This window comes from Typopeltis vanoorti, chromosome 3, assembly GCF_054136105.1.
Source record: "Typopeltis vanoorti isolate ZY-2024b chromosome 3, IOZ_Tvanoo_1.0, whole genome shotgun sequence".
Lineage (NCBI taxonomy): Eukaryota > Metazoa > Arthropoda > Arachnida > Uropygi > Thelyphonidae > Typopeltis > Typopeltis vanoorti.
This window is the reverse complement of record NC_143551.1, coordinates 11,503,767-11,524,749: the sequence shown is the minus strand read 5'-3', so window position 1 is coordinate 11,524,749 and position 20,983 is coordinate 11,503,767. Positions and strand designations below refer to the sequence as shown.

Sequence of the window (20,983 nt, the reverse complement as noted above, 5' to 3'; positions counted from 1 at the left end):
CCCCCAAACCGGCTATTGTATCTTCCCTTAAATTCATTCACATTAGATGCACTCGCTACCCTTAAGGGCAAATTGTTCCACTCACTCACTGCTCTCTGGGAGAATAACCTAGCTCTTACCCCTTACTGTGAACAAACTTAACTTCCATTGATGCCCCCCCCCCCCCGTGTTCTTTCCCCATCTTCGATATAACGAAAAATTTCATCGGTTGATATCCTATAACACCCATTCAAAAGTTTATAGACTATAATATCACCTCCTCTTTCTCCTGCTAACCAGAGTCTGCAATCCACATACTCACAATCTGTCCTCATAATCTAAATCCCATAATCATGATATAATCTTTGTAACTCTTCTTTGCACCATTTTCACCGCTTCTTTATCCCTGTGGAAATTGGAAGACCAAACCTGTGCACAATATTCCAGGTGTGTGATCTTATCAAAATCTTATAAAGAGGCAAAATGACTTAACTTACATCTCAAGGTTCACTTTTACATCGCAATTATCCTCTGAGTTGTATTTGCAACTTTGCTATGTGAGCTTTGAACTTTAAATTCTTATTCACCAATACACCATGATCCCTTGCCTCATCAATTACTTGTAGCATCACCTTGCTAATATAACATGCCACTGGAACTTCAATCACGCAAAAGTGCATAACTTTATGCTTACTAACATTAAAATAACAGTCATTTTCATTTGCTGAAATTTCCAGCCAATTCAAATCATTTTGTAATTGCTGAATATCAGTAGCATCCCTGAGTGCCCTGCCTATCTTTGCATCATCGGCAAACAATTGCGCATCTGATGTTAGATCCTGCCTTAATCTATAGATTGAACAATAATGGACCAAGGATTGAACCCTGAGGTACACCACTGGTCACCTTAAATCTGACAGACTCACACCCACTGTATACCATTTTCTGATATCTGTCTGTCAACCATTCCCTGATCCATTTCAAGAGTTTATATTCCAATCCCATATTCTCCAGTTTATGCAACAGCCTTTCATGTTGTATCCTATCAAATGCCTTAGAAAAATCCAACATTATCATAGTGTATATCCATTCCCTTTATCCAACTCGGCCGTAACATTGTTATAAAATATGAAAAAATTGCTAAAATATGACCTTCCTTTAATAAACCCATGCTGTTCCTTGCAGATTGTACCATGTTTGTCTACCCATTTCTGTATGCGAGTTCTTACGAACTTACTTCTCTAAAATCTTCACTACCGCACCAGAGATAATGATAGGTCAGTAATTAGACACATCAGTTTTTGCACCACCCTTGTACAATGGGACTAACATACATTCCTTCCATTCCTGTGCTATTATTCCTGAGCTGAGACTCAAGTTATACAAATATGTGAAAAAGCAAAGCCAATTTAGCTGAACATTCCTTTTCCAAACTGTTTGATATTCCATCTGTCCCTATAGACAAATTCTTATCCAGGTTATCCAACAGCTCTTCAACTTCATTTTCACGAACCTCTAACTCTTCATCCAATGTAGCATTAGCATTGTACACTGTACACCATGTTACATACACCTAGTTGATACATAATTCTAGTAGCAAGGCTTATACATTGGTCATACATAACTGGTAATTAGTTTACGGAAATAACAACGCATATAAAGTATATTAATTAAAGATAACTTTAATAAATAACTTCTGTATTTCGGCAACGTCACGCTGCCATCTTCAGGAACATAAAGATATGGTATGTGCACGCAGGCACTAACAAAAGCGAATGAGGAAGAAAGCAGGAAACTGATATTTTTCCTAAAGTCATAATGGTGCCCTCTGTCGGGCTAATTTGGTTATCTTGGCAGTTGGGCTGAAGTTCTCAAAATGTAGGTCTCCCAAATTTGGGGTAGTTTCATGCACCCAAATTTGTTGAGGTTAGGAACGTTTTTTAGAGCTGCTGAAGATTCTTTGAATAATCTTTCGTATTTAAACTTGCTGCGATGAATTATTTTTGTTTTCTTCCAACGAATTCTATGGTGGGTATCTAAGGCATGGTTTGCCAGCCCAGAGCGGCTGTACTGGTGAAACCGGATGTAGTCTTGGTGTTCTGAAATCCTGATATTTGTTGTTCTGCCTGTTTGGCCAGAGTAGGACAATTTGCAGCTGCAAGGGACCTGGTATACACCAGGTAGGTCTAGGGGAAGTGGTTGGTCTTTGGTAGAGCGGATAAGGGATGCCAACTTTTTATATGGTTTGTAACAAGAAGTAAGGTCATATTTTTTGAGGATATTGGTTATTTTCTTAGAGGTGCCCTGGATGTAGGGGATGGTGATAGATTTGGTGTAATCTTTATTGTGGAGGGGGGGGGGGGTTGCGGTTTACCGATTTTAGTATTTTTTGGATTTTTTTGGGGTTATAGCCATTGGCTAAGAAAGTGTTGAGGATGTGGTTTAGTTCAGTAGTTAGGGCCTTGTCATCTGAGCAGATTAATTTTGCCCTGTTATATAGTGTTTTTATCACCCCATATTGTTGTGAGGGGAGGATGGTGGGATTGCTGGTGAATGTATCTGCCAGTATGGGTGAGTTTTCTGTAAACAGAGAAAACCAAAGATCCATCAAGCTGGTGGGTGATTAAAGTGTCTAGGAAGGGGAGAGTGTTGTTTTCTTCTTTTTCTAAGGTGAACTGGACTGTGGGGTGTTGGTTGTTTAAGTGTGTTAGGAAGGAGTGGAGTGAGTCTGAGCCATGTGGCCAAATAGCAAACACATCATCCACATAACGAAGCCAAATCGTGAGTTTTTGTGGGGCGGAGTTTAAAGCTTTCTCTTCAAAGGTCTCCATAAAGAAATTGGCCAAGGGTGGGGAAAGTGGTGAACCCATGGCTGTTCCCTCTATCTGTTTGTAGAACTTTCCTTGTCAAACGAAATAGCCTGAGTTCATTGTGAACTGAAATAGGGCTGAGATATTGGGAGGAAACTTGGCTTGGATGAGCTCTAGGGTTTCTTTGAGTGGGACATTAGTGAATAGGGAGGAGACGTCAAAACTGACCATTATGTCAGTGTGTTGGAGTGAGAGGTTTTCTATACTGACTTTAAAGTGGGCCGAGTTTTTTATGTGTGATGGTGTGTTGCCAGTATAGTGTGTGAGCGTTTCGGCTGAATGTTTGGCTAATTTATATGTGGGGGAATCAATGCCATCCACTATGGGAAGTAATGGCACATTTTGTTTATGTATTTTTGGGAGTCCATATAATCGGGGGGGGGGGGTCTAGAGTTGTAAGGTTTTAGTTTGTTATTGACTTCCACAGGCCAAGAAGTGACTTTCTTAAGGAGTCTGTGGAGAGTTCTAATCTGAGAGCTGATAGGATTATATTCAATAGGGAGGTAAGTGGTATGGTCTAGTACTAAAGCATTAAGCTTATCTTTGTAGTCCTTTTGATTTAGCACCGCAGCAAGTTTAAATACGAAAGATTATTCAAAGAATCTTCAGCAGCTCTAAAAAACGTTGCTAACCTCAACAAATTTGGGTACATGAAACTACCCCAAATTTGGGAGACCTACATTTTGAGAACTTCAGCCCAACTGCCAAGATAACCAAATTAGCCCTCCAGAGGGCACCATTAGGACTTTAGGAAAAATATTAGTTTCCTGCTTTCTTCCTCATTTGCTTTTGTTAGTGCCTACGTGCACATACCATATCTTTATGTTCCTGAAGATGGCAGCGTGACGTTGCCGAAATATAGAAGTTATTTATTAAAGTTATCTTTAATTAATATACTTTATATGCGTTGTTATTTCCGTAAACTAATTTCTAGTTGATACATCTTAGCAATGTGAGCACTCATTAACTGAACAATCTCATTAGCTTCTATCACTCAAGTACCATCTGCATTCAATGAAGTTATTCTTCCACATTCATTCTTTCTTTTGCTTGCGGCATAACAATAAAATTATTTTTGGATCGCCTTTAGCTTGCTTGTTTATTTTCTTTTCTCGTTACAATAGTAATGAGAAATTGAAACAATACTTGTAACAAAAGTAACAATACTCATTACTTTTTTGGCCTGAGCTTTATATATTTCATAACTCCTGTCACACTTATTCTCATGATATTCTTTCCACATCATCTTCTTGTGGATCTCTTGCTTAATAAGGTTGCACATCCATTTCACTTCCAACCTATTTATTCTTCGAACACTAGGGGATACATTCAGATACCTCCTCATTTAAACACTTTTTCAAAGATTCCTTTGCATTGCTGACATTTTTCCTATTCAGTAACTGATACCATGGAACCAAAGATGGTATTCTCCTAAGTCGATGATAATTTCCAGCTTTGTAGTTCAGCATGTAACCTGTTTTAATCAGAGCATCAATAAGTTAGATGCTTCCCAAGAAAATACAGCGTGATCACTGTCATCATTTGGTGGTAAAATGGCCATATTCTTGACAGAGATTGCTGATGTTATGAGCAAATCCAACACTCTTTGACCTTGAGTTCCTTCTTTCTCATGCTGTTTGTGAAAATTGGCTCGCAACAATTCAATAAATTTCTTTTCTTTCTTATCACAAGATTTCTCTTCTACCGAATCAATTTGAAAAATTAAAATCATCCATAATGCTCATTTGTTTGGTACCCATAGGCTAATAAATTGGTGATGCATTTCTTCGTCCCTGCAACTGAGCCACCAGGTCTGTAATAACACCCCCACCATATATTTCATTCTGTTAACCACCACTTCACACCAGATAGACTCAAACTTGCATTACATGGGACATTGTTACCATCACTGCTTTCTGTGTTTTTACCTTAACTGAACTTAAGTCATCTGATATCATTAGTAGCACTCCTCCTCCTCTCCTAACTCTTCTGTCTTTCCTAAAAATAGTATACCAATTACACTCTATTTCACTTCCCATACCAGATTCTGATAGCCAGGTTTTATTATTGTCAACAATCTTAGGCCACATCATATTCAATTAAGCAACAAACTCAACCCCTTTGTTTCTAATGCTCCTGGCATTTGTGTATAGGCATAATAAATTACCACCTAGCCTATTCTTATAATTAGATATGCAATGTATTTGGTCTTGTTTTAGAATTTTCTCCTTTCCCTCCCCAGACATACTTAAAAGGTCCAAACCCAAAGCATATTTTTCAACCCATTTGCCACATACATAAACATATTTGAAGACATTCATATCTTTATCACATTTGCATACCATAGCTGAACTTTCACACACATTTTTCCCATTTCTACCTTGATGATCTAGTTTCCCTGATTCTCTGCATTAGGTCTCATACCAAGAAGTAATTTTTTCAGGCTTCTGATGCCAAATGAATTCAAGTGCAGGCCATCCATCTTATACAAGTCTTTTCGGCCATCAAACACACCTTACACATCTAAAAACTCACATGTCTTCTACATGGCCCGCACATGAAAGTTATTGTATCATAATTTCTCAAGGGTCATTTGGATACTGTGATAGCCCAATAATTAGGTTTTCATTGTTATTAACTTCCTGTCAACAGTTTTATTCAATATAAATTTGTTATATGTCTTATTTATTACTTATGCAAAAACGTACATATTTTGAATGATTCAGTATTCACGAGGTATTTCAGAAATGCAACGACAACTTAAGAGTTGGCAGTGAGCTATATATATATTTTTAAAGATTTGTTTTAAATAATTATCAGAGAACTTGATAGATAATTGAAGCATCGATTTTACTTAGTTTTTAATCAATCTCAAAACAACATCTCTGATAATATATATTATTCAGTCTCTTTACTAGTTTTCATTTTAAATGCATATAATTACAGGTTAATAGCTTTGTTGAGTGATCATCATATTTTCTTTATAGAGTGGCTGTGGTTGGAAATGTGGATGCTGGAAAAAGTACTTTATTAGGTGTGCTAACTCATGGAGAATTAGATAATGGTAGGGGTTTTGCTCGTCAGAAACTCTTTCGTCACAAACATGAAATGGAATCCGGGAGAACATCTAGTGTTGGAAATGATATTTTGGGGTTTGACAGCTGTGGAAATGTTGTGAACAAACCAGATTCTCATGGTGGCCAACTTGATTGGATCAAAATATGTGAAGCTTCTTCAAAGGTGGAAATCTTTATTAACATTTACTGTTACCTTATTTTAATATGAAGTAATACAATAACATTTTGATTATCCAAGTTATGTTGACATCAAGATTACCTTACACCAAACAGTAAAAATTTTCAATTTCTCAGGATTTAGTAGTTGCTGATTTCCTCCCCCTGTCTTGCAAATTTCCACTAAACTCCTAACTGGTTTCATAACCAAGCATAGCCTTCTGTACTTGTATAGGCAAGGTTGTGTTTGGCTTTATTCATTGCTTTTTGTTGTTGCTGTTTTTGTGAAGAGAACACACACACAAACACACACACATATAAATATACAGGGTGTTCGGGATAAATTTGACAGTTTCGTAAGGAAAAAGAAAATCTTCTTTGTATCTATTAAATTTAATGAATTGACAAAAAAACATTACAGGCAGAGTTAATTACAATACTATCAACAAGATTTACTCAAAATAACCACCATTAGCATCGATCACAGCTTCAATTCTGCTTCGGAACCTCGAACAAGCTGATGCTACAGTCTCCCTGGGAAGGGCCGCAAAAACTGTTTTAATTTTATCCATTAACTGGGCTTTTGTATTACTGGAAGTGCGATTGGTGTCTTTTTCAACTGCGCCCCATACAAAATAATCCATGGGGTTAAGGTCTGGGGAGTTTGGAGGCCAAACATTTGGACTGGTGAAGTCGTAGAAATTTTCAGACAACCATTTTTGACTTTTCCCAGAGGTGTGGCAAGGGGCCGAATCCTGCTGCCATACATACGGCCTACCATTGGCTACCCTTGTTATCCAGGGCTTGACTACAGTTAGCAACTCCACGAACAAAGCCCGAATTCCAATGCCAGGGTTCTTCAACACCTGTTCCTGCAGATTTGCGAGGAATTCTGCTGTACGAACGCAATCAGATCGTCTGCTAGGGATCTTTCTTCTTGCTACATCCTCGTAGTCACCATTGCAAGTCTCTAGTTCATGCCTGATTGTTTTTACTGTATTCAGGGAGCATTGGGCAGCAGTCGTAATATCCTTATTTTGATGGCAGGCACGAATCATCATGATACAAGTTATTCTCTTCCATGATTCAGGTGGGTTCCAGCTATCCATCCTTTCTGACATCTTGTATATGAATGAAGAAGGGTCCAAACTTTTAAATGAAGAGAAGTGTGTGTTAATACATGTAACTTACGGAAAAATATAATTAATTATAAATATGTCAAATTTATCCCGAACACCCTGTATATATACTAGGGGGGCTACGGTGCCCGACTTCCAGACTGGTAGGCTGGTTCTTGAAATTCTGATGACTCAAATTTTGAAGACTCGAAAGGGGGGATCCCCCCAGTGCCTTTGCTTTGCCTCCGTAAACTATTCCTGTCCGGCAACATAAGTAAAAATCTTGCCGAATTTGTCCTATAACTATACGCATAACGTATGAGAGTGGACCATGCATATTGTCTTGCGCCCTTCTCTTTAGATTATTTTTAACTTTTCTAACCTCTCCATCCATGCCTGATTCATGTTGGTGATCGTCCTTGCTGTCTTTGTACACCACGATGTTGTCTAAACTGGCAGTTATGATGCACCTAGCATTGCAACTGTCACGAACCTCACATCGCCAATACCATCTAGTCTTATTCTTGTTATAAGAGTGAAAATGATGATAATAATTTTGTAGATAAAGCATTGGTTTACCCCTGTCACTCATCACAATTTCCACCATATTCAGCACTGCCAAATTTTAAGGATAAATTACAAAAAAATTTTAACATCAATTGACTATTATTAATGATCACAAGTTACTTATAACTCCAACTGATATGAAGAATTGGACAAATGGGATTGGATGAATAAGATTGGACGAAATGTCCTACTGGACGAGATTTTGATTGGACGAACTGCCTTGAAACCCTGCTAACACATTCCTGGATACTAACAAATATCAGGCTCTTTCCTAATATCCTCATTTTTAATATGATATTGCCATTGCCATCTGTTCGTGCCACGAATCTTTCTCAGGACTCTCATATCTGTAGTCTCTAGTCTTTGGTCAAGTGTTTTTTTCCTAACCCAGCTCTCAAATCCATAAGTTAAAATTGGTTTGAACACTGTCTTGTACACCATCTGTCCAAAAAGAAACTGAACTTTTTGAAAATATTTGGTTGTTGCAAATGAAATGGCCGATTTTAAGGACGATTGAAAAAGAAGAGAATAAAAAGAAGAAGAATATCTGTTTAATCAAAGTAATCTCCAGCAGCATCAATGCATTGTTGCCAACGTGTAGCAAGGTCATTTATACCACATTTGTAAAAATCAGTGTCTCTGGAAGTGATGAAGTCCTCCACTGCCTGATAAATTGATTGACAAAGCATTTCTTGGACAAAAAATGGCTCAAGTGCTAGAAAAAATGGTAATCTGTTGGGGAAATGTCAGGATAGTATGGAGGATGAGGCAGAATTTTGTATCCCAAATTGTGCTGTATGGTTGACACTGCTGTATGTGTGGTCAGGCGTTATCCTGAAGCAATATGACTCCTTGTCTATTCACAAGTGCTGGTTGCTTAAGGCACAATTTATCATGCATTTGCCGCATATCTGTACAATATTGAGCTGCATTTATCGTTTCACTTCGTGGAAGGAGTGAGTAGTGAATAACACCAGCAGAAGACCACCATACAGTAGACCTCTTCATTGGATGCAGAGGTGCGTTTGGAGTCCTTCCTGGAGCGTCTTTCACTCCCAACCACTGCAATGAACGTGTACGTAGTTGTCGTAGAATATCCATTTCTGATCCACAGTCACAATTCGTTGCAGGAACCTTTCTTCTTTACTTTTTAAGAGAGATGAGCACACTTCCAAGCTTCATTTTCATCAGTGAGTTCGTGAGGCACCCACTTGTCGAGCTTTCTTACTTTTCATATTATTGCCAAGTGCTGTGAAACAGTTGAGAAGTGTAATACTTAGTGTCTGGCCGATCTCTCCTACAGTTTGTCGTGGATCTGATTCGATTAAATCCTTTAATTCATTCGAATCAATGGAGGAAGGACGATGGCCACAGGATTCGTTTTGTAGCCTCAAATTTCCTGAGCGAAATTTTGCAAACCAACGCCGAGTGGATCTCTCATTAGTAGTTCCTCCACTGAATGCTTTATTGATGTTTTTTACTGCAGCCACTGCAGAATTTCCCAATTTGAACTCGTAAAGGTATAGCAACCTTAATTGACTGGGTTTCATGATTGACTTGATGTCGGTAGTATTCAATGTTTAATGCTTGTTGAATGAAACAAATACTACAATTGCATCACCCACGTGTGACGCTGCCACATGACATAAAAAATTTGCATATACCTCAGCACTTGCTTTCTTCAGCAACCAGCAAGAACCTGACAGTCATTCAATGCCCATTTCATTTGCAAAAACCCAATAGAAGAAACTAGTGGCAGCAGCACCTGTTTTATCTTTTTGTTGTCGAAAGCGGCAACCTTCATTAGTGTTGTGTCAATGGTTTATGACATTTGTTTCATTAGAAGCCGAGTTGTAGTGCGAAGAGACAGTGTGTTTTAACAAACGGTTGTCGTCACGATATTCATGCCATTCACGACGAATTCTCGCTATCAATCGCTTTAAAACTTCGAGATAAAACTCACCATACCGTTGACCATTTGCCCAGGCAGAATGAATTCTTTGTGGATAATGCCCTTGGAATCATAGAAACAAATCAGCATTGTCATTACTTTTGACTTCTCCCAGCGACTTTTTTTCGGATGCCCCTCTTCTAGTGGTCTCCACTCAGCACTCTGGCACTTTGTTTCGGGTTCATACTCAAAACACCATGTTTCGTCACCAGTAATGATCATTTCAAGGAAGTTTGAGTGTCTTTACGAGTGGTTTTAATGAGGTCCTTGCAGTGTTCAATTCGATAAATTTTTTGGTCGTCATTCAACTTGTGGGGAACAAATTGTGAATTAAATTTACGAATGCCCAAATTCTTGGTCAAAATATTGTGCACAGTTGATTTTGGAATCCTCAATTCATCTTCAATCAATCTCACGTACTGTTACGGGTTTTCTTTGATGAAATCATGCACTTTTTGTATGTTGACTTCGCTCAGTTCAATTTTTGGACGGCCCGGCTTTTTGTTGTCCTGAAGCGTCTCACGACCACTTTGAAATCGCTTAAACCACTCGTAAACTTGAGTATGGGATAAGGATGACAAGAGTGACAGCAGGTGTATATAGCTAATTTAGTGTTTTTTCTCTCGTATTCCATATAAATTTATTCACTTGACTTCCTACCATACCGGCTTTGTTGATTCTATTGTCTATTTCCATATTTCATTTACTGTCTTCACTAAAAATTGTCTAAGTATCTGAGATGTTTTACTTGGTCTATAGGTTCTCCATTCATGATGCAGTTGATATTTTCAGTGTTTCTGCTTTTCATTGTCTTTGTGTTGTTACTAATTTTATACCAAATTTATTGCAACATTTATTCAATTTAGTCAGGGAATCTTGCAAATCTGGATTTATTTAAAAGTATAACATCATCTGCATAAAGTAAAGAGCTGAGATTAACATCTCCAATTTTCATATCAGGCTTAATACCACTTTTCTTCATAATGTAACCCATATAGATAATGAATAACAGAGGGGATAATGTATATCCTTGTCTGACACCAGATTTAACATTAAACCATCTTTCTGTACTTCCTTCAATTCTAACTGCTGACTTACAACTCAAATAAAGACCAAGCATTGCTTGATATAATGCTCCATTGACACTGTATAACTGTAGCATTTTGAATAGCTTCTCTCTCTCTTGGCACCTTTTCATATGCCTTTATCAAATCTACAAAACTTAAATACAAATCTTTGTTATATTCCCACGATATCTGAACTATTTGTTGTAAAGTGAAAATCTGATCCTGACAGTCTCTATTTGTCCTGGATCCAACTTATTCTTCACCAAGCTTCCCTTCTCAACTGTTTCTCAAGTATACTTGCATAACTCTTATGAGGAACACTCATTAGGGATTATATGATGGTAGAACATGATAGAATTCCTTAATTGTTCAGTTCTTCATATTTTGGATATCAAATAAAATTTTAAAAAATTTTAAACGAATTAAAGAAAAACTTATTCATTCAACTTGTTATGAAATGATAATACATAAGACAGCACCGCAATATGGCAACACACGTGCATAACTAAAATTTTTTTCGAGTCAAGCTGACATGCTATGCTTGTAGTGGCTTCTTGTGACAAATTAATATAATATGATAGCGTGTTGACCATTTGAACAGTGGATAAAGATGAAACACCAACCATAAAACAATGAATAGATCAAGAAGAGCTTTTTTTTTTTAACATTGTGCTTTCAAAATGATGATTTTTTAAATATAACTAATAAAAATACATATTTTGAGAATGTATAATTTGTAAATGATGAAGATACATAATCGACATAATATGTAAAAAAGGCCCTGGCAAACACTTCAAAAGGCTGCATGCAACCTAAGATCTTTCGGTTCCCCATCCCTGGACTAGTGGAATAGGAGAAAATGAAAAGGAGATTTAGAACTGGACAGAAGTGTGGAGCCCCATCCTAAAGAACTATCACAGAAAGGCCATTGGGATCAGTCACTATTTTGGTATCCAACTTGAACAAGATTTTTCTGATCTGTTTCTCGCAAATTGGTAATAGGAAGTTATTAATTACACAAACTTTACTACTATCATAGTATGCTGTACACCCTGTGAAAATGCATATCAGGAATTTGTTGATGATGATGTCTTTCTGGAAAAAATAAGTCAAAGTGGGTATTGAGGTTGTGGGTATGGATGACATTTACCTAGATTGTTAGTGCAAGGATTTGAGAAAAGTATGGTAATTAGCTTTTAAATGGGTAATGAAATGATGTATCGAAACTATCTGATTGCAAAAGAGGTGGAAATAGGATTGGAACAAAAGTTATTTTCAATAGCTTTTACAGTAGACCAGAAAGCATATGACTTCTTTTGGATGTGATGCATTTTCTTGCTTAAATTTACCTCTTTCTAAATCAATTTCGAATATGCTGATGGTTCATATATATATCATATATGAACCATCTATATAAATTTTTCCAGATATTCCAGATCCTTCCTCATGGAGGAAGAGATCTGGAATATTTGGAGAGTAGTTATTTGACAAAATGTTATCTGACATTTTGGTAGGCATGTGAACAATCTCGGCAACATCACTGATGATAGGAAATGTCTCAGTATTTCTACTAGCTGGATAAGAGTAGCTCAAAAGAAAAAGGTAGTTTGAAATCTCCAGTGACAATGACCTTACTTTTTAGGAAAGTTGGACTTAAGACAATCAGCATTCCATAAGAGGAAATTCAGTGTGTTCAGAATGGTTGGTAACATTAGTAGAATGATGGAAATAGCGAATTAATTTGATGTATTTTTAGGATGAGAGAGAGAGAGAGAGAAGACTCTAACTTGGAAATTTTCTGATCTGTGTATATCAGATAAAACATTATTATTATTAGGAGTAGTATTATGAGAGACCTCCAGGGGGTCAGGAACTCATCGAGGAAGGCCACATACTACATGCACCAGCTATCATACTTATTCTTGAACTTATTCACACTGCTTGCACTCGCAACATCCAATGGAATCCATTCCAATCATGCACCACCCCATGAGAGAAAAATCTAGCCCTCACCCTCTTCTTAGCAGAATCATTCTTAGCTTTCAAAGAAGCCCTCTTGTAATATCCTCACCTTCCATAAATTGAAAAATTCCAGGAATTGAAATTCTGTATGACCCTTTCAAAAGTTTGTAAGTCTCAATCATATCATCTTTCTTTCTCCTGTTTGCTAGTATCTGCAGTCTACAAATTCTCAATCTGTCTTCATAATCAGTATTCCATAATCATGATATCATTTTTAACACTCTCCTTTGCACTTTCTAATATATCAGAATTACAACGGAAACCAGGAGACCAGACCTGTGTACAATAGTCCAAGTGAGGTCTTATGAAGGCCTTGTAAAGAGGCAAAACGACATCCTCATCTTTACATGCGAACGTTCGTTTCAGCATTACAATTATCTTTTGAGTTGTATCTGCAATATTTGCTACATGGTCCCTGAACTTCAACTTCCTATATACTAACACTCGAAGATCACTAGCCGCATGAGTTTCTTCAAACTTGATCCCACGAATATAATACGACATTGGATATCTAATCATGCCGAAGTGAATGACCTTACATTTACTGACATCCATTTTCCCATGCCCACAATTCCAGAGTATTCAAATCATTCTGCAAGTATTGCATATCAGCAGCATTCCTGATTATCCTACCTATCTTTGCATCATCATCAAATAGCTGTATGTCCAGAGGTGACTCGTGCATGGGCACTGCGGAACTGCAGCACCCCCAATTTTTCTCGATACATAAATATGTTTATTAATTTATTTATATTTGCTTGTAATATTTAATTTTATCATCAATAATCCTATACAATTCTCTTATTTTGTATAAAAAATAATAAAAATCCATCTTGTAGCACTTAGGAGGCCGAAGGACGCTAGCAGCACTGTATTTTAGTGAGATGCGAGTTATTAGCATAATGCAGCACTGTCCATCACTCAGTTTTACTGTTGTTTATATGCAGTTTGCGCCAGTAGTAGAGTATTAGTGTTTATCGTGTTTACTCCGTCTCTTTAAATATTTGTATGTTACAATTAAAGACATAACATTTGTTATAATTTTTATTTTAGAACATCATTAGATTTATGATAATGGATTTTATTTTTAAGTAATTTTGAATTATACTAAACTGTATAATTTTATTGATAATAAACAATATTTTTTCATGAAACGAAACAAGAAGAATATATTTTATTTTTAAGTAATTTTGAATTTTACTAAACTGTATAATTTTATCGATAATAAACAACATCTTTTCATGTTTAATTTTTTTACCATAATTTTGATATTTTATCCAAACACGTATATACATACACTGTACTTACAGTGCGTATGTATGTTTCGAAAGTTGCAGCACCCCCCATGATTTCAAGCCACGAGCCACTGTGTATGTCACTTGTCAGATCCTTCCCAATATCATTAATGTACAGATTGAACAACAGTGGACCAAGCACTGATCTTTGTGGTACACCACTGGTTACCTTAAATCTTGCAGACTCACATCCCCCATATACCACTTTTTGATATCTGTTGGTCAGTCATCCTCTTATCCATGCTAATATTCTATAATCCAGACCCATATTTTCCAATTTATGTAACAGTTTACCATGCTGTATTCTGCCAAAAATAGCAAAATCCATAAGGATCATGGTATAACCATTCCCCCCTTGTCTGATTCAATGGTAAAATTGTTGTAGAATGTGAGAAAGTTGCTAAAACATGACCATCCCTTAGTAAACCTATGTTGCTCATTGCAAAGTAGAGATTCACTGCCAACCCATTTCTGAAAGCAATTTTTTTCTCAAATCGTCACCACCACCACCACCACCACTCCTGAGGTAATAATTTTTCAAAAATTGGATACATCAGTCTTTGCACCACCCTTGTGTAATGGAATTACCATACATTTTCTCCATTCCTGCAGAATCTTCCCTGGTCTGAGACTCATATTAAACAGCCTGGTCAAAGGAATAGCCAGCTCAGCTGAACACTCTTTTAGCACATGTGCTGATATCACATCCATCCCTATTGCTGAATTCTTATTCAGTTTGTGCAACAGCTCTGATGCCTCGTCCTCATACACCTTAGTTTCTTCATCCAGTGAAGAGGTCGCAGTGAGCTCAATGTCGCATGCACCAGGTTGATAGCTTTTAACAAAATTGGCACTCATTAGTTGAACAACTTATTCTGCATCTGTAACCCTCACACCACTTATTCTTTCATATTCATTCTTTCTTTTGCTTGCAGCATATCAATAGAATTCTTGTGGGTTGTCTTTAGCACGCTGAGCCAGTTTCTTTTCTTACTCATACTTTGCTTTTGATATGAAAGACAACATAAAATGCATGTTTTTGGGAAAACTGAGGTGAGTTTTGTGCTTAATAAAGCTGAAATTTAAGTTTCTGTTAAGGAAAACTGTATGATAACTTGACTGAACATTATTGAGGTTGGAACTGAAAGATGTTTGTGAAGAAGACTTCAGAAGGTTTGCATTTATCTATGTGCAATCTATTTAATTTAACTTATGTACTGACTATAAATATTGCTCTGTATTATATACATTTTTCCTGGTTTACTTTTTCAGATCTACAAACTTCAATAGAGTTCTTTTTTATTTTTTCATGATTATCCAATTGTTTATCTTAGTTTGGAAATCATGTTTATTCTGTTTTCCATTACCTGCATCTTGAGTTTATGCTAACATAATTTTTACCTTGAAAACTTGATAGGAAGCCTGTATAATTCTTGCAGGTATAATTTTCTCACAAATAAACTGACCAACAAATGCAGTATAATAAATTAAAGACTTAATTCTGTATGTTAGTTAAGTAAATATTAGTTTAATATCCAACATTTCACCGACTGATATCTGTCAGCATTTTCAAAGGTATACACTGGTAAGCAATAGAAAGTAACAAAAACTAGGAAACTAACCGACGGTTCTAAAAATTATATAAAGTTATCACTGTGCTTGATACAATGATATAATATGCATGTCGCAAGCGCAACGTTTTATTTGTTGAGATATTTAATGTAATTTTTATGAAAGTTCATTTCTTTTAGGTTAAATGATCTGATTAGAGTTTTCCATATATCTTGTAAGATTAGGCCTTGATTCTTATTTAAGTTACCTGTTGATCAGGCGACTGTAGCAGCTTCTATCAATGTTCTGGAATGGTAGTGGTCTTCTGTGTAGGGCATATGACTCATATCCCATTCAATATTATGGTTGGGAGAGGCAAAGTGTGAAGAAAGGCCTGATATATCCTGTCTGTTATTCCTTACATAGCCTATGTGTTCTTTCTTTCTTGTATCAAAACTTCTAGATGTCTGTCCGATACTACCGATAATACTGCAAGAACAAGGTATGCTATAAACTCCAGAGTATTTGTAGAAAGGATGGCTATCTTTCGGTGATCTTATAAACTTTTGAACGGTCTCAATAGGTTTGAAGGTTACTCTGATATTAAATGGTTTTAGAAGAGCTAATTTTCTGGATATGGCACTAACAAATGGAATTGTTATAGAGCTGATGTATTGGGTTTCATCTCGCTGTCTTTGCAGTATGTCACCAAAGAGAATCTTGTTGATGATTCTTGTAGGGTAGCCATTTAGGGATAGATCTTTGGATATTTTCATTAATTCTTCTTGTAGGTTGCCAGGGTCTGTGGTACACTGTATAGCTCTTTTTTTGAGCATATGGATAATGCCAAGTTTCTGGGATATGTGGTGAGATGAGTTGAAATGGAGGTAGCGTCCAGTGTTAGTAGGTTTTCTATATACTGACAGGTTGTTACTATTGTCAGTTTGTTTCTTAATAAGAATGTCTAGTAATGGAGGTTTATTATTTTTTTCTAGTTCTAATGTGAACTTGATGGTGTTGTGGAAGCAATTAATTGGCTACCTACAAGAAGAATTAATGAAAATATCCAAAGATCTATCCCTAAATGGCTACCCTACAAGAATCATCAACAAGATTCTCTTTTGTGACATACCGCAAAGCCAACGAGATGAAACCCAATACATCAGCTCTATAACTTCCATTTGTTAGTGCCATATCCAGAAAATTAGCTCTTCTTCTAAAACCATATAATATCAGTATCCTTTCTTTTAAGCTTACACGGTGATCCGAATGCATTTTTTGAAAACTATGGAGACAACTACCGTGTTGAATAAAAACTTTAGTTGAATATAACTAAAATCTACATTCGACGTTTCAACCTTTATGTCAAGGTCATCTTCTGGAGCATATAACTATACACAGAAAACAAGCTACACTACAATCAAACTGGTTTGTTAAGTTACTGACCAACCGCTACAACAATTGTAGACCTGACCTCTGGTGAAAAAAACTTATACATCAACGCTAGAGTCCTATTATTAGTGTTATCTGTTGGTTGTAGACATACATTGAGCGCAACAACAAGTCTATGTATCTATCTATATACATATATTAACATCATGATTATACATGTACATTTCAGCCAGTTGGTATGGAATGGTTTCTAATACTAGCTGAAGATTGGCTAGAGTCCTGACTTATGCTGGATCTTATATATTAGGTGGGCTGAATGTGTGCCAACCAGATCCTTGGAATTTTCATGCCATCTTTGTTGTTGATATTTGGGTGGTTTATCAGAATTTCGCAGGCTTCCTTAAATTTCCTTTCATACCAGGTTTTTCTGTGGTGTAAAGAGTAGGTGCTTTTCCAGTTGATTTGGTGTAAGGTGTTAAGCGCGTGATCTGAGAGGCCTGCTTCACCATAATGTTTATATTTAATGTGTCTAATGTGTTCTTTCTTGCGCATAGGGATTGTCTGTCCTGTTTCACCAATGTTTGGTAAGTTACAGGTGCAGCGGATGCAATAGAGTCCAGGATGTGCCAATGGGAGGAGATAATCCTTAGAGCAGCTGAATATGGTTTTAAGTTTAGTGGGTGGTTTAAAGGTGGCATTGAGGTTATAATGTTGTAGGATTCTTTTGATTTTTTCTGATAACCCTTTAATGTATGGGATGGCTATGGTTTTACTTTAATCAAGGTGTGGCTTGATAGGTTGATCACATGGTTCTTGCTTGCCGGTGGTTGGTAGATCCTTGTCTCCCTTGTTTGTTTGTTGTTCATTGCTGGTGTTTATCGGGGAGCAGGTCTTCTGATAGGATGGATTCCAGAAAATCTGGGTTCAAAATTGTAATCTGAACTATCGAACTATATTAATCCAGACATTCTACAAGTACTTGAAAGAATTACTGACAATTCGGCTAAATATACCCTGGAAAAGAATAAAGAAAAACTCAAGACAAAATTCTACAGTTTGAAACAACGGCGAAATATTGCAGCCAATCACAGGAATCCTTCCAATCAGGAGACCTCCTCCCTGATAAACACCAACAATGAACAACAAACAAGGGAGACATGGAGCGTCCAACCACCGCAAGCAAGAACCATGTGATCGACCTATCAAGCCACACCCTAAACAGCGGCGAACTTACGCTACTGAATAAAGGACTTAACTACGTAATAGCACCTAAAAAGGTAAACAAATTTTATTTTATCTACTACATAGAAAGAGACATCAGGTCCCTACCTAACAATATAGCCAATAAAATATGATTAGAAACTAGTAATGTCCTAAACATTAAGAAAACCATACAGAACAATCTCACAAAAACAAAACTAGCAGCAATTAAGTCATTAAAAGCCAACCAAGACATAATAATAACGAAATCGGATAAAGGCAATGCCACTGTCATCCTTGACAGGCCAACATACATACTTCAGATGAATCAACTAGTAGCTGATAACAACACATATGAACTGGTAAATTATAACCCAACAAACAGGATAAAGAATAAAACAGAGAAACTACTCAAGTCCGTCACTTCTTGGCCACCGGACACAGTTAAAAAACTGAAACCCCACTACACCCGTCCCCCTCAGAATATATGGGGTCCCGAAAATACACAAACAAAATGTTCCCCTTCGACCAATTGTGGAAGGAATAGACAGTCCCAATTACCACTTTCCCAAGAAATTAGCATCAACTCTCAAGGAGTTGGTAGGTCATTCCCTCTCCACAACACTTTATAAACAAAATTAAAAACATAACACTCAACAAAGATGACTTATTAGTCAGTTTCGACGTTTCTGCCCTTTTCACTAATGTCCCCATCAATGACACAATTCGCGTACTACAGAACAGATTTCTGTCCGACATTACGGCCCTCTTTGCCCATGTACTACAGTCCGGTTACTTCGTGTGGCAAAACAAATTTTACCTACAGAACGAAGGTACAGCCATGAACTCACCACTACCCCCCCCCAATCGCTAACTTCTACATGGAAACCTTTGAGCAAAGGGATCTTGATTCCACCACGCTAAGACCGACAGTCTGGCTTAGATATGTTGATGACGTGTTCGCGATCTGGCCATACAGGCAACAAATGCTAAACACATTCCTTAGCCACCTGAACAAACAACACGAACGCATACAATTTACCATCGAAATCGAAAATCAAAACTTGCTCCTGTTCCTAGACACACTAGTCACACGTCTTCCTTCAGGCAGCCTATCCTTCACGGTCTACCGAAAACCAACACACACACACTGGACAATACATACATGCTAATTCATACCACCACCCATCACAAAAATATGGAGTCATTAACACCCTTAAAAACAGAGCTACTACAATTTGCTCTAACCAGCAAGCCCTGAAACAAGAACTAAAAATCATCAGCGACACATTCATAAATAATGGCTATAACAAAAATATTCCATAAAACAAAAACGAATCTAGATTACAGTAAAACCATAGCCATCCCATACATTAAAGGGTTATCAGAAAAAATCAAAAGAATCCTACAACATTATAACCTCAATGCCACCTTTAAACCACCCACCAAACTTAAAACCATATTCAGCTGCTCTAAGGATACTCTCCTCCCATTGGCACATCCTGGAGTCTATTGCATCTGCTGCACCTGTAACTTACTGTACATTGGTGAAACAGGACGGACAATCCCTATACGCAAGAAAGAACACATTAGACACATTAAATATAAACATTATGGTGAAGCAGGCCTCTCAGATCACGCGCTCAACACCTTATGCCAAATCAACTGGAAAAGCACCCACTTACACCACACAAAAACCTGGTATGAAAGGAAATTTAAGGAAGCCTGCAAAATCCTGATAAACCACCCAATATCATGAAAATTCCAAGGATCTGGATGGCACACATTCAGCCGACCTAATATATATAAGATCCAGCATAAGTCAGGACTCTAGCCAATCTTCAGCTAGTATTAGAAACTATTCCATACCAACTGGCTGAAATGTACATGTATAATCATGATGTTAATATATGTATATATAGATAGATACATAGACTTGTTGTTGCACCCAATGTATGTCTACAACCAACAGATAACACTAATAATAGGACTCTAGTGTTGATGTATAATTTTTTTTTTTTTTTCACCAGAGGTCAATCCAACAATTGTTGTAGGGGTTGGTCAGTAACTTTAACAAACCAGTTTGATTGTAGTGTAGCTTGTTTTCTGTGTATAGTTATATGCTCCAGAAGATGACCTTGACATAAAGGTCGAAACATCAAATGTAGATTTTAGTTATATTAAACTAAAGTTCATATAATATCAGAGTAACCTTCAAACCTATTGAGACCATTCAAAAGTTTATAAGATCACTGAAAGATAGCCATCCTTTCTACAAATACTCTGGAGTTTATAGCATACCTTGTTCTTGCAGTATTAATTAAATCGGACAGACATCTAGAAGTTTGATACAAGAAAGAAAGAACACATAGGCTATGTAAGGAATAACAGACAGGATATATCAGGCCTTTCTTCACACTTTGCCTCTCCTAACCATAATATTGAATGGGATATGAGTCATATGCCCTACGTAGAAGACAACTACCATTCCAGAACATTGAAAGAAGCTGCTACAGTCGCCTGATCAACAGGTAACTTAAATAACAATCAAGGACTAATCTTACCAGATATATGGAAAACTCTAATCAGATCATTTAACCAAAAAGAAATGATTATATTAAATGTATTATATCATTATATCACGCACAGTGATAACTTTATATAATTTTTAGAATTGTCGGTTAGTTTTCTCATTTTTTTTTACTTTCTATTGCTTACCGGTGTATTCCTTTGAAAAT

At 36.8% G+C, this 20,983-nt stretch overlaps 1 protein-coding gene across 10 annotated transcripts in view; it reads left to right on the top strand.

The window, feature by feature from the left end:
• The window catches only part of GTPBP1 (GTP-binding protein 1), a 375,327-nt gene that overhangs the window by 209,990 nt on the left and 144,354 nt on the right, over positions 1-20,983 (top strand). For all 10 annotated transcript variants that reach the window (XM_090390548.1, XM_090390543.1, XM_090390544.1 and 7 more), the window contains one exon: positions 5,837-6,089. In XM_090390548.1, coding sequence (XP_090246674.1) covers positions 5,837-6,089 — 253 coding nt within the window. The remainder of the gene's footprint in view (positions 1-5,836; positions 6,090-20,983) is intronic.